At 41.6% G+C, this 22,801-nt stretch overlaps 1 protein-coding gene across 2 annotated transcripts; it reads right to left on the bottom strand.

The window, feature by feature from the left end:
* Positions 1 to 2,061: 2,061 nt before the first annotated feature.
* LOC138757223 (uncharacterized HIT-like protein Synpcc7942_1390) lies at positions 2,062 to 16,472 on the bottom strand. Of its 2 annotated transcripts, XR_011353429.1 has the most exons (6): positions 16,348 to 16,472; positions 12,051 to 12,206; positions 9,333 to 9,437; positions 7,515 to 7,587; positions 5,374 to 5,640; positions 2,062 to 3,338 (listed from the first exon to the last, which is right to left on the bottom strand). XR_011353429.1 is itself a non-coding variant. In XM_069924213.1 (5 exons), the coding sequence occupies exons 1-5, from the start codon at positions 16,450 to 16,452 to the stop codon at positions 5,549 to 5,551; spliced, it is 531 nt and encodes a 176-aa protein (XP_069780314.1). In that variant the 5' UTR covers positions 16,453 to 16,472; the 3' UTR covers positions 2,062 to 5,548. The 2 variants fall into 2 exon arrangements, 1 of the variants encoding a protein (XP_069780314.1); XM_069924213.1 differs by having other exon boundaries at positions 2,062 to 5,640.
* Positions 16,473 to 22,801: the final 6,329 nt, after the last annotated feature.

The raw sequence follows: 22,801 nt of genomic DNA, 5'->3' as shown, positions 1-22,801 counted from the left end.
GCCCAGCACCCCAAATAATAAGAGAAAGTGAAGCAAAAGAGAGTCCCTTCAGAGACACTGAGTGTCTGTGAATTCGCCTCCAGTGCACCCACAGCCTCTGCAACAGCACAGACTCCTGTTCAATCCAATAGCAACCAAGAGTTACAGATCCAAGCCACCTATACGATCTGGAAGCCTTCAGTACCCGAGGACCTTCGGGAACCCTTCTTGCCCTCACACCCTCTTGAATTCTGGTTCCAATACCTAAAGCCTGGTGTGTGTCCTTCGACCACGCCACCATCAGCCTGCAGCCTGTGTAGGCCCTTCAGCCACTGACCCCCCCCCCCCCCCCATTTGTCCCCTGCCATGGTCACTGTCCTGTCGGGTCGTCTCCTGTGCTTCTCCTTCTTAATGAGGCCTGGTCCCCCAATTCTGGTGATCTGCGCTGGTCTGCTGCTCCCCTTTAGTTTGCAATCCCTTGTGGTATACATCACTACCGGGCAGTAAGACCCTGTGGAGCAGCACTGTGTCATCTCTCCCTGCTCTGCTGGGACCGCACCAGCTGCAGGTACCCATTTGGGCAGCAGAGGTTCAATGGGCCAGAAGAAACTGTTACAGTGTCATGTCCCTAAATTTTAAAATGTATCAGGTCTAATGATGGGTCTTTTATCATAAACATTTGACTGTTATTGCTGCTTGAGCTGGGTTTTTTTTCAGGATTTTTCAAGATAGATTTCCACCATTTCAGTTTTTTTTATTTCCTTTTGTTTTCTCTCCACTCCGTTCCTGTAACTCAAAATATATTATTTCTCCCTTTTAAAGCTTAGCTGCTAGATGAGCCCTGGTAAGACTGAAACTACTGTGAATCAAGGGCAGAAGAGTCAAGCTGAAGCCCTGGGCAAAGAAATTATGCGATACGGTTAGCACAACAGTATTACAGTGCTAGCAACCCGCATTCAGATCCACTGCTATCTGCAAGGAGTTTGTACGTTCTCCCCTGGTCTATGTGAGTTTCCTCCCATATTACGAAGGTATACGGGGGGGTTAGTATATTAATTGGATGGTGCAAGCTCGTGGGCCAGATGGGCCTGTTACCGTTAGTTTCTAAAATTTAAAAAAATTAAATGCAGACCAATCATCCCAGCCCCAGAACATCATTACAAGTTCCTTTTTGAGCATTAAGCTAAGATCAGCTTTCTTTTGCTACCTTATTAACATTCGTAAAAGTTCTACCTCCAACTACTAATAGACTGTTGTCAATCTTTGCCTTCATGCTGCAGAATCCTAAGAAAATGGTCACCAATTGGAGCCAAGCAACACAACAAAATAAATGATGGACAGGTATCCATTACTCAGGGCAGCACAATGGTATAAGCACTGCTTCTCACCACTCCAGTGATCCAGGATCAATTCTGACCTCTGGTTCTGTGTTGAGTTTGCACGTTACATTAGAATGTTTCAGCACAGAATGGGCCCCTTCAGCTTGTTCTGGTGTCTAATTTCTCACAAATGCTTTCATTTTTTTCCCTGCATCCCAAAGAATAATCTAAGGGCAGTCATGGGTCTTTGAGAGAACAAGTTAGAGGGAAATGAAGAAGAAGGGAACTAATGGGAAGCTTTACCGTGAGGTAGCTTTGCCAGTGAGTCAGCAGACCCTTTTAAATCAGAGACGTACAAGTGGGAGCCACTGGTCACAGCCGGCACGAATTAATCTGCTACACTCTCATTCTTTAAGCAAATAAAAATGTAAATTCATTGTATTTTGTATTATGCCTTGTAGAAACATTTGAAACAAATGGCTTCAGAATACTACAACGATCCTGATAACACAAGAAATAGGGTAGGAGTCCGTCATTTTGACCTTGCTCTGGAACATCATGACTGATCTTTTACCTCAGCATCACTTTTTGTATTAACTCCATATTCCTTAATTCCATTATCACTAAATAATCTATCGTTTCTGACCACATTTTGATCATCCTCATTCCAGGAACTCAGTCCACATTACGGAATGCTTAGCATGCACTGTGTTTGGAGATGACTGGAACTTTCAAATTAAACCATTTTGAATAAATCAAGATGTTTACCATTTAGCTTTTTATTAGAATAACCTGCATTCCAGTTTTATTAATACAGAGCAACTTCAATATAAAGCACCTCCTTGTATCATAGGTTTGGATATTCCATGGCTATGATCATGTATCATAAAACATATCAGCAAATGATAGCTTCACTTGTAAGCTTGGGTCAAATCTGTTCTCCCTCACCTAAGTTAAATCAAGGATGCACTGTAATATAATGAACCTATCATAAGTGATTAAATTTATCATTCAATATTTTAAACAAACAGAAAATGTGGAAAAACTCAGCATGTTAAGTCACATGTGTGGGCAGAGAATATAGCACGATCGGCTTAGTATTCCCTGTATTTTCAACTTTAATATGAGATTTCCTGCAGCTGCAGTTATTTTTGATTTTCAAGTCAACATGCCGTAACGTAAATGTAAATTGCTGGTACAATTTCACATGGAAACCAAACCTATCACAAGCATCTCATGAAGGAAACACTGAGAACGAGATGCATGTGATATAGTTATTACTAATCTGAATATGTTCTGTATTTATCACTACCCTGAGAAGTTTTTGAACTGCATGCCTTGGGCAGGCATGCAAGCTGGGGAGGCATGTGACTTTCCCAAGTAGTATAAACGAGGGGCTGAAATATAAAACACAACACCATGGCTCATATTTGACATTTCATTGTAATTGTGACAAGGACATTATTTTATTTATTAACACTGGGATATTATACCGGGACATCTAATTCAAAAACACAATGATTTGGAGGAAATTCTGGCTTCTGATGTCCGTCCACAAACTCAGAACTTTCCAACTGATGGTCACAAGGCAAAGTTCATGAGTTCACTTCTGCCAGATCCAAAATGTGCGCGCCTCTTTAAGCAGTGGGTGGACCAAAGATGAACAACTAGGTCTTTCGCCATAATCACAGGCTTCAGATATTGGGCTGTCGACCCATTTCACCATGTCAGATTTTGACGGTCTGCCTTCAATACCAAGGAGGATTAGGTCATCCAGCTCTTCTCTGCCCTTTCCTTGCCATTCAGACCCCGTCGAGGGTTGTCACAACAGTCTACAAGTGGTTATCTGGACACGATGAAGGTCCTAGTGTGACATCAGCTGCTTTCTGCAGGAATGTGATCTCATACAAAGTGGTTGGCATCCTCTTCCTACCTCACTGCTGCCTGCAGCTCTCCCAGGTTTTTGACATTTCACTTGATTGTAGTAGGTCAATGATAACTCTCCAGCTGGTAAAACATGAACATCTATAGACGCCATGTCTGAAATAAAAACACAATGCTGGAGAAACTCAGCAGGACAACTTAGAGAGCACAGATAGAGATACATGAGCAATGTTTTTGGCTTGTGCCCTTTATCGAGGCATGGATAAAATGTAGACAGGTACCAGCTGTTTTTTTTTAAACTAGGCTGAAACATTCCTACATGAGGTGATTATAGTCAGGGTAGGAATAACGTAGAATGAGGGAGTTGGCCCTAATTGTGGGTGAATATTCCCCCATTTTGAATCCTCCTTCGGCTTCTTCAGGTGCATTCTCCGCTAAGAATGCGCCTGAAGAAAAGCGGCCCTTTGAATTGTCATTCAAGTGGCAGTGCAGAAAGCGCAGCGCTGGCCACCTGAAGGGGCTGCTGCACCGGATGTGCATCTGAGCGCTCTCTGGCTCCTGTCCCCTCGGGCTGTCAGATTTGGGATGGCTGGCTGTCAGAGCTGGGACAGCCAGTGCGGGCTATCAGCACAGGGACGTCCCACACGGGATGTCTCCACACTGATCACTTTGCCCCGGCGGGCAGCAGGGGAGTACGGGGCTTACACCCGCACACAAAATCCCACTAAATTTAAAAGGTGAAAGGTTTCGATAAGTCATGATTCTCAGGGACAGCTGCCCCAGCCCCATACACCACCACCGGCCGCCCCAGCCCCGTACTCCCCCCGCCGGCTGCCCTAGCCCCGCAGTCTCCGCGCCGGCTGCCCCTGCCCTGATGCCCCGCGCCAGGGGGAAGGGGCAGCTGGGAGAGGAGTTGTCAGGCGCTCGCCAGCTGACTGTCATCCCGAATGCAGTCACTTTCAGGCAGCTGCATTCACATGGCTGGGGGGGTCACTGTGCTGCGGCGATTATCCCTCTCGAAGGAGGGTTACAAAGGTCACCTCGCAGGCGCCTCCTCCACATTCAAATGGCCTCCCAACAGCCACATTTTGTCATAATATGCGGCTTTACAAGTGGGGATTTTGGCCACCTGAAAGTGCCACTTGTTTCTGGATGCTGTTCAATCTCGCTGGGCCCTTTCAGATGGACCTCTGCCTTGAGGGTGGCAGCAGGAGCTGATCTTTAACCTGCAGACTCACCTTTCAGTTGGGAGCCCTAAAAGGCTGCTACAGCATTGCCTGGTGCACCTGAAAGGGCCTATTCATATCCAGAGGCGCCTTGTAGGACCTCCGGATCTGATGGAGGCAGTGCGACTGGTGCCGTAGTGCCACCCCTCTTAAATATGCGGCATAGCAATGGCCATCTTCCCTACCCATAATCACCCTTGCAGGTGGAACCTCTCTGTGTTTCCCACACAGTTCCAGCTGCATGGAGGATTATAGGTAGGGAAGACGGCCATTACTATGCCGCATTTTGAGCCACAGAGAGCAGCCCCAGTGCAGGAGCAGCCAGCCAGGCTATGACAGCCCGCACCGGCCGACATTCCCCTGTCACCACACCTACCCCGACGTTCCTCGACAGCCGCCCCTGACCCGACGGCCCCCGTCGACCTACCCTCTTCATTAGGGCACGGTCTGTCAGGCAGTGGGGCAGGGGGTAGCTGACAGGCAGTGGAGAGGGGGGCAGCTGTCGAGCAGCAGGGAGTTAGGTCGCCAGCTGATAAGAGTCATCAGCCCACCCCCAGGCAGCTGCCTATAGCAGCTGCACATTCAGGTACCTCGGCTGAGCCTGGCACTCCACTGATTATCCCTACTGGAGGAGGGTTGGTGTCGGCACCTCAGAGGCGCTTTCGGAGCATTCAGCTGAGTACTTCCTTAGCCGCATGGGAGTAGAATATGCGGCTTTACAATGGGGTGTTCAGGCCACCTGAAAGGGCCTGCTGACTTTACTTCTTAGCACTGCAACAACCCAAGGGTTGAACACGGAGCTGCACCTGCAGTAAAACCAAGAGGATGGCTGCTACAATGTCAAGAAATGATAGGACTTAAAACAAGAGAATGTGGATACAACGTCTCCAGTGCTTAAGAAGAGGTCTCTTTTAATCTACTCAGATAGTGGAAGTGCTGCCACGAAAGCAATGGATAAAACATACCTTGATGAAGAGCTCAAGCCCAAAACTTTGGATACGTATCTTTCTTTATCTTTGTGGATATAAAGTTCAATGTTTGCCCTGCTGAGTTTCTCCAGCATTTTGTTTTTAACATTGGGTAGACTGTAGGACTAACTCGGATCAAATTGACAGGAGACCAGTTATGTCCCAAGCACTTCTAACCAGGCGGCCAGCCCATCTGACGACCTCCAATCACGTGGATGTGCAGGTGGTATACAGATTGTGCTCCATTCTTCCCATCGTTAATCACTAAGATGAGAAAAGTATATTTTTAAAAAACATCTATAATTTAATGAACAAGTTAAAATATACCCTAGACAATTCTGATAAATTAGTTTAACCTAATTTGGAGACAGGTCCTTTGGCCCATGTTCATGCTCGCAAGCATAATTAAGATTAATCCTGTACTAATTCCACTTTATTCTCCCCACATTCTAATACCACCTACAGATTAGGGGCAATTTACAATTAACCTGCCAACTCACACATCTTTGGAAATGGGGAAAAAAAACACATAGGAACCCCTTACAATAACTAGAAGAGTTTGCAAACTCTGCACAGACAGCACCGGAGGTCAAGACAGAATCTGTGCCACTGTGTTGCCCATTAATAGTGACACACAACTGAATTCAACTGACGACTCCGAGAAATAAAATACAGCATCAGATAATTAGCTCAAAACTTGATTATTTCTCATCAATTGTTTAAACTGCAGATTATTAATGGCTTCCAATTTGATTTTTGATCCGTTTTATGCTGTGCAGTAACAAACGCTGCAGTTCTTAAAAAAAAATCTCCAGTATTTCCATCAGAACAAATAAATGGTGTTCATCAGGTTCTGGAGATATGCCAAATAGTCTGAAGCCTTTGGAAAAAACCTGGGAAAACATTTCTTCAGCCCGTGACAAACAGATCAGCAATCCCCTGCTCCCACATGACTATAGGCCTGAACGTCAAGAACTTTACTGACAGAACTGGCTGATCCTATGATCTTTGCCAATGGGCTGTCTCAGTTGTTTTTAAAGAGTTTCAACACCACAAAATCTCACTAAGAAACCTGAGAATTACAAATATATTTCTCTCACATGCACATTGGCTTCATAAAATGCAAGAATTTTTGTATTCATAGTGTTGTATACATTCATGCATCATTGTGTGATATGGTAGCTGCAAAGCATCAGACCAGGAATCTAGACAGAGGATCATTAAAACAGCTGAGAGGATCACTGGTGTCTCCCTTTCCTCCATAGGCATCATTTACTGGGAACATTATCTAAATAGGGCTCAAGGAGTTCAGAAGGCCCTTTCCATCCAGCACACAGCATCTTCAACCCATTACCATAAAGAAGTAAAGGAGCATCAAAATTAGGACTGCCAGGTTGGGGAATAGCTTCATCCCTATAGGAAAAATAGCATCCTGCAACTGTGAAGATAATCACAAATATATATATATATATATATAAATAAAAATATCTATTTATTGATTGACGGATTATTTTGATATTTATGTGATCTTTACGTACTGTGTTATTGTGCGTGCACCACGCCTGGAGTGAGACTGTTTTGTTGGGTTGTATGTGTACAATCAAGTGATAATAAACTTGAACTTGATTTGAGGCAGTTACATTCATAGAAAAAGTGTAAGTGAACCCGTGCTGTGTGCTGCACAAAATCATAGCTTAGAAAAAGCTCCTGCTGTCAGTAAATAAACAATCAGCTATTCAAAGATAATTACCTGTGCAAAGTTCAAGAGCGCTGGTGAAACAGTATGCCAATATGTCCACACCTTGCTCCTCTGAACCAGTTGCCTGTATTTTGTTTCTTTGTGTGTGCAGTTAGGGGACGCAACTGCCTCTCAGAGGCAACTGTTAAGTAGAGAATTTAGCATATCTGTCTCTCGCTCTGACTCAAGGCCAAAAATAATAGTCTTTAAACTTACAACATCAAGGATTAACATACGTGATACTTAACAAGCATTCTTGAATTTTGCACTTTACACAGGCTATGTATTTTTGATTTCGAGGTACTGAGAGATAACCCCAAAATACTAACTCCTTCATTTAGTGAATAAGAACAAGTCTGAATAACATTTCCTTTCACGCATAAAACTTCAGTAGACTTACCCACTCTGTACCCATCTGTGAGCTCTTCTTTCTTTGCAAGGTTTTTCGCCACTATCAGTAAATGTCCTAGGAGCTGTAATGACATGTAAAACAATATTTACATCTCAATTAATGATTCTGCATTATTAGCCTAAAGCATAAAGGTTTTAACATTGCCAATATAACAGCATTCAAATTAAGCTTTACTTCCCACTGTGATTTCTACTTTCTCGCTGCTTCATAAATTTGACAAGTGGATTGCGTGCCATTAATGTGATAACGATTTGCATTTTATATAGTACCTTTAAAAAGTACGATCAAAATCTGGGGTCAACCCACAAAAAAAATGAAAAAGTGGCCAAAACCTTGGTTAAAGAAGCAAGTTTGAAGGAGAGAATAGTGTGATGTGAGTGCATTGCAGAGCTCAGAGCCGAGGTAGCTTAAAATCGCACCACCGATAAATGTCAGAGAAGCACAAGGTTCCACCATTTTTTTTAAAAGTAAGGAGATCTCTGAGAACTATCAGGCTCAAAGAGGTCATGAGCAAATTCAAAACCAATGAACAATTCAAAATGGAATCTTTTGCAGACTTGAATTCCAGTAGTTCGGAGACACAGGGATGATTGAATGAGTAAGGATGCAGCATGTTTTAATAATAATGGGTTTAATGTTACATCCATTGTACAATATACATGTGCGCTGAAATTTTTAAATTGCTACATCTGAACAGACACTTTGCAAAATATACTACAATAAAATACCTTCAATTAAAACAAGGTAATACATCAGAGGGCAAGAATAAAATAAATGATGATATAATAGTACAGAGTGGCCTTTTAGTGGCATCATTAGTGTAGAAAGGGGAAGTTCAAGAGCCTGACAGCCTAGTGCTACTGGTTTCCAGGCTTCTTGTGCCTTCTTCCCACAGGCAGAAGCAAGAAGTGGTTGTGGCCAGGGTGTGATGATATTGGCTGCCTTCTGGATGCAGCGCCTCACATTCTAGTTTGAAAGATTTAGGGTGAGAAACTCATCTTTACATGCTGTGTGAAGCAACACTATTGCAGTGGGTGTGCATTCGGTTCCATTTTCAAAATTTGGATCCATCGAAGTAAGCAAGATTACATGTCGGAAGAGCAGTTACTACAAACTACAAATTTAGCTGAAGTATCTGAAAATTGATTTCCACCATTCTAAATAACATTCAAATATGAAAAAAATGGATATTATTTAAACCCCTTTCCTTGGGATCCTTAAAAAACTGAACGAAACAATTGTCTCCATTCCTCTAGTGAAGGGCAGGCTATAGGAATCAGTAACCCTTTTTTACTCTGATCAAATGACGGTTTGTGGACCTTATTGTCAGGCTATTCAACTATCACATGTAAACACAATTCTAATTTTATTTTAAGCCTCTTGATGTTTCTCCTTCAGCAGTCTCATTGGGCAGCACTTAGAAGGTGGAAAACAAACCTCCCTAGCAAAGATTACTCCACAAAGCCTGACAAGCTACCCATAGATGTTTCCCCAGGATGTTGAGAATCGCAACTAGAAGTCTCAAACCAACAGGATAGAATTGTGTGTTTTTTTACCCTGAGGATTGTGAATCCTTACATATGTATATTAAATCAAGGGATATGTAAGAAAATGGTGCTTGGGTAAAAAATCAGTTCGGACTGATGGCCTTGTCCTGCTTCAAAATCAATGTTTTTTATTCAGCTTATGTAGCATCGAATAGGGGTTCAAAACACTGGTCAAAATGGCTTCAGCAGCATTGCCATTTACTGCTATCCAACAGCAAAATTATATTCCGTGCAAAGCAAAGCAACTGTCCTCTCTTACCTCTTTGTCATCATCTGTTGTGGCACTAATTTGTGGTATCGGGACTTTGGGTATCACAAGAAAGTGAACTGGACCCTGAGGATTTATATCTCTGAAAGAAAGGCACTGCAAAATACAATAAATGGACAATTCAGAATCATGCGCCAACAGTGTTCAAACAAGTTTGAAATTCTCCTCATTTCTGATGCTCAGGTCACACTAAGTTATGAAAATTCCAACAATAATTCACAAAGCTTTTCTATATAATAAAGCAAGCCACTAATAAACAAGAATTAAGTGTCTTTAATGCCCAAACACCAAATCAGAAGCAGTCTACATGATCCATTAAATTTGTTTCTCCATTTAATATCATGGCATATCCTGTAATACAAATCCACTTTTTCATCCAATTCCCATTACCTCCAATTCCCAAAAATCTATTGATCCCAAACTCAAACTTGCTCAATACAGAGAGAGAAGAAAAAAAAAATTATAAAGTGCAAGAGTCTTCAAATGAGTCGCAGGTTGAATTGAGAGTCTAATGGTGGAAGGGTAGCAGGTGTTCCTGAACCTGGTGGTGCGAATCTTGTAGCACCTATGCCTCTTTCCTAGTAGTACCTGCGAGAACAGAGCATATGCTGGGTGCTACATTCTAAGCGGCCTGTTCTTTATCCTGGCTGTTCTGTATATCTTAATATCAGACACAAATCTCCTGTCAGAATCTTAAATGGTGTCTTCTCAGATAACAAATAGGTCAACCCAATTTGATGTGTCAGTGACTTAACATAACATATAACAATTACAGTATGGAAACAAGCCATCTTGGCTCCTCTGTCCGTACTGATTTAAGTGATCTCCTCTAGTCCCACTTGCCTGCACCCCGCCCATAAACCTCCATCCATGCACCTATCCAACTTTTCCTTAAATGACAAAAATTGACCTTGACCTCTTCTGGAAGGTCATTCCACTCAGCCACCACCCTCTGAGTGAAGAAGCTCCCTCTCATGTTACTTCTAAACTTTTGCCCCCAACCCTTAACTCATGAACCCTTGTTCAAATCTCACCTACCCGCAAGGGGAAGAGCCTATTCAAATCTACTTTATCAATCCCCCTCATAATTTTAAATACCTCTATCAAATCCCCCTCAACCTTCCACACTCCAATGAATAAAGACCCAGTCTAATCAATCTTTCTTTGTAATCTAGATTCTGCAATCCAAGCAACATTTTACTAAATCTTCTCTGCACCCTTTCTACCTTATTGATATCCTTCCTATAATTTGGGGACCAGAACTGCACACAGTATTCCAAATTTGGCCTCACCAACACCTTGAATAGTCTCAACATCACTTCCCAACTCCTATATTCTATACTTTGATTTATAAAGGCCAGCATACCAAAAGCCTTCTTTACCACTCTATCTACATATGTTTCCACTTTCAAAGAATGATGCAGTTATTCCAAGATCTCTCTGCTCCTCTGCATTCCTCAATGCCCTCCCCTTCACAGCATACGTCCTGTTTTGATTATTCTTCCCAAAATGAAGCACTTCACACTTATCGGTATTAAACTCCATCTGCCATCTTTCAGCCCACTCTTCTAAGCCGTCCAAATCCCTCTGCAGTCTCTGAAAACCATCTTCACTATCCACTTCTCTCCCTATTTTTGTATCTTTCGCATATTTACTAATCCAATTTACCACTTCATCATCCAAATCATTAATGTAAATGACAAACAACAAGCGACCCAACACCAATCCCTAAGGCACGTTGCTCATCACTGGCTTCCATCCTGACAGAGTTATCCACCATGACTCAGTGGCATCTAACCTCTAGCCACCATTGAACCCATCTATCTCAATATTAATACCTAGTGCCTGAACCTTCCTTACCAACCTTCCATATGGAACCTTATTGAAGGCCTTACTGAAATCCATATAGACAACATCTACTGCTCTACCCTCATCAACCATCCTCGTCACCACCTCAAAAAATTCAACAAAATTTGTCAAACATGATCTTCCCCGCACAAACCCATGTTGGATGTCCCTGATCAGCTCCTGCCTCTCTTGATACTTATACATATTATCTCTAAGAATACTCTCCATTAATTTACCAACCAACGAGGTCAAATTTACCAGCCCTATAATTGCTGGGCCTACATCTGGAGCCCTTTTTAAACAGAGGAACCACGTTTGCGATACTTGAAGGACAGTACTGTATATCCTTCTATTGATATGAAGACCAAAACTCTGTTCTCCATTCCAAATGCCCATCCCCATCAAATCTCTACAATTTCAACAAGACTTCCTTATTTTGGTTGTTGAATCTTTACATTTGTATTTGTGTCTCATGAACTAGCCAGCTAAGATCACACTGTAAATCAACACCAAAAAACTGTCGATATAATGTGGAGAAAAATGTAGGTAGAACTTGTTGAGAATTCCTTTTCCCTCCCCGCAGATGCTGTTCAGCCCACTGAGTTCCTCGAGAAGCTGGACATTTGCAACTTCACGTTTATTTGTTTAACTTGTCCACATCCCTTAATCTTCCCTCTTAACTTGGGATCAACAGTCAAACTAGAAATATTACCCCATGTGTCTTCATCAGACATTAATGTAAATTTATACAAATAAATGGTTGTAAGTTAATTCATTTAAGTGCCATTGATTCTGGTAAGTAAGTGCAAAAGGAGAACTTCAATAGTACAAGAAAAATGGAATTCAGCACAGTAAACGTACCTGTTCATCTTCATAAATAATGTCGGCAGGAAGTGACTTCTCAATAATTTTTGAGAATAGTGTAGGCGGTTGGTTTTGATATTTTTTTCTTGCCTGGTCAGCCAACTTTGCTTTGAGGACTTCACTATCACTAACTTTTGAGGAACAGTGGCCTTTCTAAATGTGCAAAAGGAAAATGAAGTTTAGTAATTGTTTTATATCCATTACTTCTCTGCAACCACACTGGGAGGGAAACATCCACCTGAAATCTCAGTACAAGTTAGACCCCATACTCATCAGTGTTCGGCCATTGTGGTTTTGGGCAAGTGTGTTGTTCAAATTATTTTTCTTCAGGACATGGGTGTTGCTAACAAAGATGGGATTTATTATGTTTGAGAATGTGGTGGCAAGCCACATTTCATTGAACTACAGCATTCCTTACAGTAATGGCACTAGATTAAACCAGTACCAATTATTGACATGTTCCAGAAATTATAACTAGCCATTTCTCCAAGAACAAGTGAAGAATCTTGTTAAGTGGAGGCTTTTGTGAATCTCTGCTCACAACCCACTGCATGGTCTGTAATTTTAATATACTATTTATATGATGTATGAAATAATGTTCTGTAGGAGTCTTGAAAATATTAAAATAAAATATTCATTAAAAAGAAGATTCTTTGTGTCTTCTTCAATAGTAGCAGTATGTAATTAAATTAAATACTATATTCATCACTGCAGCACTCCCAATGTACTCATTCAAGTAAGAGGACTTCCAACACAGATATAGCTGATACAGTATCATTTTACTGAAAAGTTCAAGTAACAATAGCCTCTTTAAAACTGCAGCATCTGGGTAGCCCTCCTAGGACCCCAGTGCAATTACTGAGGCAAAGGTGCCAGAAGCCCCTTTTAAATTGTAGGGGGATCTACCCATTAAATCACCAACAGGACAATTTAAGGAGGATCCTGCCCCCACAATGACGTTTCACTTACTCATCGGAAGTATTGCCGAATGTTTGGATGCTGGCTGCCTGGTGACGCACGCATGCAAGCGCTGACGGCACTGGTCACTGGCAGAAGCAGGCCGGCATTTTCATTTTCAAATCGCCTGTGGACGCAACCTAGTTAAGTTTAACTGGGTTCCCTGACTACCTCTGAGGTAGGTCAGGGATCCGGTTGGATTCCGACGGGTTTGACCAGGTCAGACCTTTTCAACCTAGGTAAGTTTAACTGGATTCCCTGACTTCCTCTGAGGTAGGTCAGGGATCCGTTTGGATTCCGATGGGTTTGACCAGATCAGACCCTTTCTAACTGCTACATAACTGGAGCGCTAACTGGACAAATTGCCCAGTTAACCCCATTTTACACGGCAGTTTGAAATGGCCTATTCACATTACATGGTGAGTGTGGGTACTGGAATTGTATTCCTAGAAATATTCCTGTATTACAAATTTCCATCACACAAATCCATGTCGTCTGTGTACGCATCAAAAATTCAAGTTGAAAAATAATGGTTATTTTTTTCCCCCACACAATTTCAAGGAAAGAAAATTTTATTTTGTGTTTCAAATTTTTGGGTCAGGATTTGTGATTTCTCCAAGGACAAATTTCTGTAACCCCCAACAGCGATAACACAGAGATGCCTGTAACCAATGAAAACAAATTCCGATAATCCAACATCCAATTGTTTGGAAATCCTAATGGTTTGGTTTCTCGTTCACTTTTTACTCCAGAGTTCGAGCTGGAGTTTTCATTGGGTTCATTGCACTCCAGAGTGCAAAAAGTGTGGGGAACCAGTGCCAAGGTCTAGTACACAGACCGTGGTTAAGTGCACAATTGGAGTCAGGATTGGGATCTGAAACATCCAAGGTCAGGAATGAGTGGAGTTTTGCAGCTGAAGCTAGGGTCCAGAGTATTTATAGGTTTCCACTTTCTTTAAACTCATCATGTTCACTCAAAAATTATATCTTACATTATTGTTTTAAATAAATGAAATAAAATTATGTTTGGTTATGAGTTGGAGTAACATCTAATGGTCCAGAAAATAATCCCATCCAGTATAAAGGTACCAAGTTATCATAGTTTTCTTGTCGAGTAGTGATCAATGAAAACCTTAACCTAATGCCTGCAAGGGACATATTATTTCACTTACTCAAATGCAATCACAGGTGAAAAACTATTGCTGGGCTTGTTAGCAATGCCCAAATCCTGTAAAAAAAGTAAAGGCTATCTGCAAATTTGCCAATGACATCACGGTTGTCAGCAGAATCACAGAAGGCAATGAGGAAGTGAACAGGAGGGAGAGAGATCAGCTAGCTGAGAGGTGTCGCACCAACAACCTTGCACTAAATATTGATGATTGTGGATTTCAGAACACGAACCAGTCCTTATCTAGGTGTCAGCAGTGGAGAGGGTCAAGAACTTCACATTCATGTGTGTCAACATCGCTGAGGATCTGTCCTGGAGTCTCCATGTCGATGCAATCACAAAGCAGCCGCGCCAGTGGCTATACTTTGTGAGGAGTTTGAGGAGATTTAGTACGTCACCAAACACTCTTGAAAACTTCTACAGGTGTACTTTAGAGAGCATTCTGTCGGGTTGCTTCACTCTGATATGGAGGTGACAACACTCAGGACAGGTAAAACCTTGAGAGTTGTTACCTGGCATATGACATCACCAGTCTTTACTCTATCCTCGAGAACCCCCACCACCCAGACCATGCCCTCTTCATTCTGCTATCATAGGGAGCCTGAAGATGAGCATTTAGTGGAAAAGGACAGCTTCTTCCCCTCTGCTATCAGATTTCTGAATAAACAATGAACCAGACACCATCTCACTTTGCCTTTTTCTTTCACTATTTTATTTATTTTTCAAATGAGGTTTATAGAAGCGTTTGTTCTGTGACGCTGCCGCAAAACAACAAATTTCGTGACATGTTCACGACAATAATTTCTGATTCAGGAATCTTGCACATTGAGATAAAATAAACTAGTACCTGGATGGGGCAATTAAGAACAAGTTACTTTTAGCACGTTCTGCAATGCTTTCAATAGTTTTTTAAATAAATAGGTGTGACAGAACCTAGATGTATTTTATGAATTTCAGATGTGGTTCAATAATATACTTCATCTGAGACTTCTACAAAACACAAGGGAATGCTATCAGGAAATACAGCAGTGTGGTAGAAATTTAGTGTACAGGAAGACATGACATCCTAGACAGATTATTTCAGTTGATGAAAGGACAAGGATAAAAGCTTACCTTTTGTTATCCAATTTATTTTTTTTAATTGATAGCTAATTTTTTTGGGTTATTTCTAGATCTGTCTATTCCAACACTCTCTTGATTCAATTGCCAGATGGTAAACGCAGGTTAAGAAGGCATGCGGTTTGAAATAACTACAGAGGTTATGCTCCAACCCTGATTGGACCTGAGCTAGAGCACTGTAGACACATCTGGTAATTGTGATCATGCTGGAGGTGGAGAGAAGTCTTAACCATATAACCATTTACGGAGCGGAAACAGGCCATGTTGGCCTTTCGAGTCCGCACCAGTTCACTGATTTTGTGCACCCTCTTCAGGCACTGGTCCCGGTAGATCTTCATTCAATAACGATGGGCGAATTCAATGCAGGTGGAATCAGATAATAGCAAAACTATGAGCAAACAGATTGGCTGTCTGTGTACCAAAAATAGTAAAACTTGACAAAACTGGATTTATTAAGAAAAGGCAAACAATGGACAATATCTCTAAGTTCATTAACTTGCCAGGATGGCATGTTGAGAAGAGACCGAAGAGGTCTGTTCTCCCAAGAGCAGAGATTAAAATGCAAGAACAGGCATTGCAGGTAAAGCAGGGGCAAATAAAACCCGAGGACCTGTAGGGCAAGTGGGAAGATATTTAGTAGCTATGAGGGGAACTACCTTCTCCCAGAGGGTCTGAGAGGCTGGGCCACTGACAGAATTTAAGATGTATCTGGATGGATCGCTTGAGACATGTTTCCAAGCGGTACGATTCTGTTCTCTCTACTGTTGGTCAACAAACACCGATGGGTTCCCTGGTCCATGATGGCTCTTAACTCTAAAGGTTGCAGATGAGATTAAAAAGTATACAGGTCACCGGGGAATACATGCGGGAGCGGGGGATTTGTCGACGACGCTCGCTCCAAACAAAACCACCAACTCCTCAGCACGAACATTGCAGTCCTGTTCATCCCCTCGTGTGGGAGATGATTGAGCTCGACTTCTGATCAGCGCAGGGAGCTGCCCGCCATTGCCGCCCTAATGACACAGCGCGGGACTTGTCCGGAGCGTCCTACCTGCACACAGGCGCCGAGGGTGGGTGTGAGCAACGTGGCGGTCAGGCCAAGGATCCGCTGGGCAGCGGACAGCCCGGGCCACTGCAGTCCGAGCGCACGATTCATGCTGCACCCTCCGGCCTCCCGCGAAGGCTGGCAGGCAGTATCCTGGTTGGTTCATTTCGGCCACGTGACTTCGTCCAATCGGATCCTGTGTCGCAATGCCAGTCGCTTCAAATACCTGCGGCGGACAAGGTGGATAAAGATCCATTTAACGCAGTAGAAATTGGGACGTTAAAACAAAAAGAAATGCAAGCAAGACGGTATGAAGGAAACTAATGTTAAAGATGCATCAGCAAGTCTGTTAGCAGCGAAGGCTGAAGAATCAGAATTTATTTATTGTCATGAAGATGCCCCAAAATTCTTTGTTATTTAAAAACATAAATATATTAGTTAGGCAGTGTCTGTGGTTCATTGTCCATTCAGAAATCTGATGGCAGAGTGGAAGAAGTTGTTCTGGTACCGTTGAGTATTCGTCTTCAGTCTCCTGCCTAATGGTAGCAGTGAGGGCAATGCCCTGGGTGGTGTGGGATAAGAGGCTGCTTTCTCCCACCTCTTTTGATGACTGATGCCCATGATGGTACTGGACAAGTTCACAGCTCTATAGAATTTTCTTGCCCTTTGCATTGGCATCCCCATACCAGTTAGAATGCACTCCACAGTCCACCTGTAGATATTTGTAAGAGTCTTGGGTGACATACCAAATCTCCTCACAAAGTATAGCCACTGGTAAGCCTTAATGATTGCATCAGAATTGGGACCCCAGGCTAGATCTTCAGAGATGTTGATACCCAGGAATTTGAAGTTCTTGACCCTTTTCACTGCTGGCCCCTCAATAAGTACTGGTTCATGTTCTTCTGATTTCCCCGTCAGGATGTCTACAATCAATTCTAGTTTTGCTAATGTTTGTGACCCCACTCAACGAGCTGATCTATCTCCCTCCTGTATACTTCCTTATGGCCATCTATGATTGGACCAATCTGATTTGTAGCTGGCATTTGAATTGTACCTGTGTGGACTGTCAGTGAAGAGGGGACTTGGATATGAGTTCATTCTTGTCGTGACCAACCTCTCAAAGCATTTCATCACAGTTGATGTGAGTGCAGTTAATATTTCATACATTGACGAAGGGCTCTTCACTCTAGGTTCAAGCTGGGACTCCCAGTCACTAGCTATTTTAATTTCCCACCAACATTTAGGTAACTCTGCCCCAATTCAGTTCCATTGGTTATATATCTTTACCTCCTATGGATGCTGAAAGACCTGCTGAGCTCCTCCAGGGCTTCTGTTTTTACTACAAATCAATGTCTGCAAAATTTTGTCTTTCACTCTAATTTCTTTGAAAGTTCTAGTGTTTTTAGTAAAATGCACAACAATCTCATAATGATTGCAAATGAACAGAACAATTACATTTTTTAAGCGTGACATGCAAATTGCAAATAGAATTTGCCACCTGATTTTCATTGTGATTTTTGAAAGACATCCAGGAATCAAAAAGATGTAGAAATAACTAAAGTCATAAAGCTAAATTCATTGATAAAGCAAATTCATAACTTCATAATTATCATCTCCATTTCTTGTACTTCCACTCACCCTACCTCTCTCCAGCAAAAATTAGGAGTTACCTTGGTCCTCATTTTCCACCCCATCAGCCCCTGCATCCAAAATAACATTCTCCAACATTTCCACTAACTACAAGATCCCACCACCAGCCACATCTTCTACTCCCTACATGTTTTCACAGGGATTAATTCCTCCATGATTCTCTTGTCCATTCTTCCCATCCATCCTTCCAGTCATTTAGCTACATCCCGCTATAATCACAAGGTGCAAAACTTGCCCCTAAACTTCCATACCTCCATTCAAGGCTGTAAATAGAAGCTCCCCACCCCTCCATATATGATGAGTTTTAAATGCAATTTTCCCAATCTACTGCATTCAGGCAACTTCATAAATCCAAATTGGGCCACCTCTTCACTGAGCACCTTCACTCTAGGTCCAAGCTGGGACTCCCAGTCACTAGCTATTTTAATTTCCCACCACCTTTCTCATTTGGACCTTGATCCTTAGCTTCATCTATTGCCAGGGTGATGCTAAGCAAACTTGTGAACAACATATCACATTCCTCCAGGACAGCCTTAAACCCAGTGGGAAGTATATTGAATTTTCAAGGTTTAGGTAACTGCCCCAATCCAGTACCACTGTTTACATCTCTCTTTTACCTCCTTTCCTTTCTCACTCTATCCTTCCCCCATTCTCCCCAGTGGTTTCCTCCCTTCCACTTCTGTCCAGGACCGTATGTCCCCCATGTTTCTACCTGATGCTTCCCCTTCTCATTTTAGTCTTGATAAAGGGTCCTGACCCAAAATGTCAACTATTTCTCTCCCTACAGCTATTTTTCCCATTCACTCAAATGTTCTGGCATCTGCAGTTTGAGTTGTTTTTTATTAGCTAAAATACATTCTTAGCTCTAGGACAATGGTTTTCAGACTTTCTTTCCAGTCACATGCCACCTTATGTAATCCCTATGGCATAGGTATAACATTTTTTGCACTAACTGCAACTGTGAATATTTATTCCATTATTTTATGTACTATTGCTTATTGTTTGTGCATTTAACATAGCTGCATAGCTGCAGCAAGAATTTCAGTGCATCTGTACATTGTACTAATGTACCTGACAAACTCAAAAGATTTCAGGAACAGAGGCCAGAACATTTGACAAGAACTTTAGAATTTTATGGAGTATAATTATTAAAGGATATCATTAATCCCATCCCTGACCCCATTGTAAACATTACAATAATTAAATTTGGGAGAATAAATTAAATTTTCACCAAACCATTGTTATATGGCAGCCACTTCAAGTTATATCAGCAGAATTTTTTTAAAAATTATTTTATTTTTCACACTGTGAACCATATCAATCAAAATACATACAAACATTTCCCTCTTAAATATACAGTGGCATTTTCTCCCCCTTTTTCCCCCTACCTTCCCCACCCCCCTCCAAACCCATAAAACGTTCAACATATACAATACAATAAAACCATTAAACAAATGTCAACACACAATGAAAATAGACAAGAAAATTGTCTCATCTACTTTTACACATTGGATTGTCATTTTGTCTTCTTATCATTTTATCATTTTAGGGGGTGGAGGTCTGAGGTAAGCCCTCTCTGATATGTTCTATGTACGGTTCCCAAATTTGTCAAATAATGTGATTTTATTTTTTAAATTATATGTTATTTTTTCCTTTGGAATACATTTATTCATTTCCATGTACAATTACTGTACTCTCAGGCTCTCTTCTGATTTCAAAGTTGACATTATACATTTTTTTGCTACAGCTAAGGCTATCATAATAAATCTTTTTTGCGCTTCATCCAGTTTGAGGCCTAATTCTTTACTTCTTATATTACTTAGAAGATCTCTGAATTTTTGGTATGTTGCTTTTTGTGATTTTATTTAATTTATTTAGATCTTCCCAAAACTTTTTCACTTTCTCACATGCCCGAATTGCATGCACTGTTCCCATTTCCTTCTTACAGCGAGAACATCTATCTGATAATGTTGGATCCCATTTTTTAAAAACTTTTGGGGGGTAATATATAACCTGTGTAACCAATTATACTGTATCGTGTGTCTCTTGGCTTGGCTTCGTGGACGAAGATTTATGGAGGGGTAAATGTCCACGTCAGCTGGAGGCTCGTTTGTGGCTGACAAGTCCGATGCGGGACAGGCAGACACGGTTGCAGCGGTTGCAGGGGAAAATTGGTTGGTTGGGGTTGGGTGTTGGGTTATTCCTCCTTTGTCTTTTGTCAGTGAGGTGGGCTCTGCGGTCTTCTTCAAAGGAGGTTGCTGCTCGCCGAACTGTGAGGCACCAAGATGCATGGCTTGAGGCGATATCAGCCCACTGGCGGTGGTCAATGTGGCAGGCACCAAGAGATTTCTTTAGGCAGTCCTTGTACCTCTTCTTTGGTGCACCTCTGACTCGATAGCCAGTGGAGAGCTCGCCATATAACACGATCTTGGGAAGGCGATGGTCCTCCATTCTGGAGACGTGACCTACCCAGCGCAGTTGGATCTTCAACAGCATGGATTCGATGCTGTCGGCCTCTGCCATCTCGAGTACTTCAATGTTAGGAATGAAGTCGTTCCAATGAATGTTGAGGATGGAGCGGAGACAACGCTGGTGGAAGCGTTCTAGGAGCCGTAGGTGATGCCGGTAAAGAACCCATGATTCGGAGCCGAACAGGAGTGTGGGTATGACAACGGCTCTGTATACGCTTATCTTTGTGAGGTTTTTCAGTTGGTTGTTTTTCCAGACTCTTTTGTGTAGTCTTCCAAAGGCGCTATTTGCCTTGGCGAGTCTGTTGTCTATCTCGTTGTCGATCCTTGCATCCGATGAAATGGTGCAGCCGAGATAGGTAAACTGGTTGACTGTTTTGAGTTTTGTGTGCCCGATGGAGATGTGGGGGGGCTGGTAGTCATGGTGGGGAGCTGGCTGATGGAGGACCTCAGTTTTCTTCAGGCTGACTTCCAGGCCAAACATTTTGGCAGTTTCCGCAAAACAGGACATCAAGCGCTGAAGAGCTGGCTCTGAATGGGCAACTAAAGCAGCATCGTCTGCAAAGAGTAGTTCACGGACAAGTTGCTCTTGTGTCTTGGTGTGAGCTTGCAGGCGCCTCAGATTGAAGACTGCATCCGTGCGGTACCGGATGTAAACAGTGTCTTCATCGTTGAGGTCTTTCATGGCTTGGTTCAGCATCATGCTGAAGAAGATTGAAAAGAGGGTTGGTGCAAGAACGCAGCCTTGCTTCATGACATTGTTAATGGAGAAGGGTTCAGAGAGCTCATTGCTGTATCTGACTTGATCTTGTTGGTTTTCGTGCAGTTGGATAACCATGTTGAGGAACTTTGGGGGGCATCCAAGGCGCTCTAGTATTTGCCAAAGCCCTTTCCTGCTCACGGTGTCGAAGGCTTTGGTGAGGTCAACAAAGGTGATGTAGAGTCCTTTGTTTTGTTCTCTGCACTTTTCTTGGATGTGTAACCTTGTGTTTATTATATTCTTCATAGTTCCAGAACATAACTTTTCCTATATTTCATTTTTTATCTTTATGTTTAAATCTTTTTCCCACTTTTGTTTGAGTTTATAGCTTATTTCATCATTTTCCTTCTCTTGCAGCTTGATGTAAATGTTCATTATAAATCTTTTTATTATCATTGTTTCTGTAATCACATATTCAAAGCTGCTTCCTTCTGGTAATCTTAGTCTGCTTCCCAATTTATCCTTTAAGTAGGCTTTCAGTTGATGGTATGCAAACATTGTACCATGAGTTATTCCATATTTGTACTTCATTTGTTCAAATGTTAATAAATTATTTCCCAAAAAATAATTTTCTGTTCTTTTAATTCCTTTTCTCTCCCATTCTCTAAAGAAAAGGTTATCTATTGTAAAAGGGATTAGTTGATTTTGCATCAATAATAATTTTGGTAGTTGGTAATTTGTTTTTTTTTCCTTTCTAAGTGAAGTTTCTTCCATATATTGAGTAAATGATGCAGTACTGGTGAGCTTCTATATTGCACCAGCTTTTCATCCCACTTATAAAGTATATGTTCCGGTACCTTCTCCCCTATTTTACCTAGCACCATCTTAGACCAATCTGGTTTTTCCCTTGTCTGATAAAAATCTGATAAATTCTAAGTCTTCCTGTAATTTCTTCATTAAGAGCTGATAATTTAATTTGTACAGGTGTCTTAAATTATTATCTAATCTAATGCCTCGGATTGCTTGTGTTTGTCATTTAAATGGTGATTCTTTTTTAAATTCTGTATAATCTGCATTACTCATTGGCATCGCTTCAGTTTTATTTGCATTGATCTTGTACCCCGATATTTCTCCGTATTCCTTCAATTTCTTATGTACTTCTTATATTTGATATTTCTGGTTCTGTTAAGTATACTATGATGTCATCTGCAAATAAACTGATTTTATACTCCTTTATTTTTATCCTTTATTATATTTTCTGTTCTTATCAGTTCTGCCAATGGTTCTATTGCTAAAGCGAACAGTGAGGGAGATAGTGGACATCCCTGCCTAGTTGGCCTACATAATTTAAATTGGTTCGATACATATCCATTTACTGTCACCTTCACCAATAGTCCATTATATAATGCTTAAATCCAATTAATATATTTTTCTGGTCGGTTGAACCTCTCTAGTACTTTGAATAAATAATTCCATTCTACCCTGTTGAAGGCTTTTTGTGTCTAAAGCAACAGCCACTGTTGGCATCTTATTTCCTTGAACTGCATGAACTAAATTAATACATTTACAGACATTATCCGGTTTGCCTTTTCCTAATAAATCCAGTTTGATCTTATTTTACTATTTTTGTTACAGTCAGCCA

This window comes from Narcine bancroftii, chromosome 3, assembly GCF_036971445.1.
Source record: "Narcine bancroftii isolate sNarBan1 chromosome 3, sNarBan1.hap1, whole genome shotgun sequence".
Taxonomy (NCBI): Eukaryota; Metazoa; Chordata; class Chondrichthyes; order Torpediniformes; family Narcinidae; genus Narcine; species Narcine bancroftii.
Note: the sequence above shows the minus strand (reverse complement) of the source record. Positions and strands in the feature narration are given on the sequence as shown.

Excerpts from the sequence above, each read along its gene's own strand:
- LOC138757223 (XM_069924213.1), bottom strand. The coding sequence starts at position 16,452 with ATGAATCGTGCGCTCGGACTGCAGTGGCCCGGGCTGTCCGCTGCCCAG. Across the intron at positions 12,207-16,347 it reads CCCTCGGCGCCTGTGTGCAG|AAAGGCCACTGTTCCTCAAA; the intron begins GTAGGACGCTCC and ends TTGCACATTTAG. Across the intron at positions 5,641-7,514 it reads CACAGATGGGTACAGAGTGG|TGATTAACGATGGGAAGAAT; the intron begins GTAAGTCTACTG and ends TTCTCATCTTAG.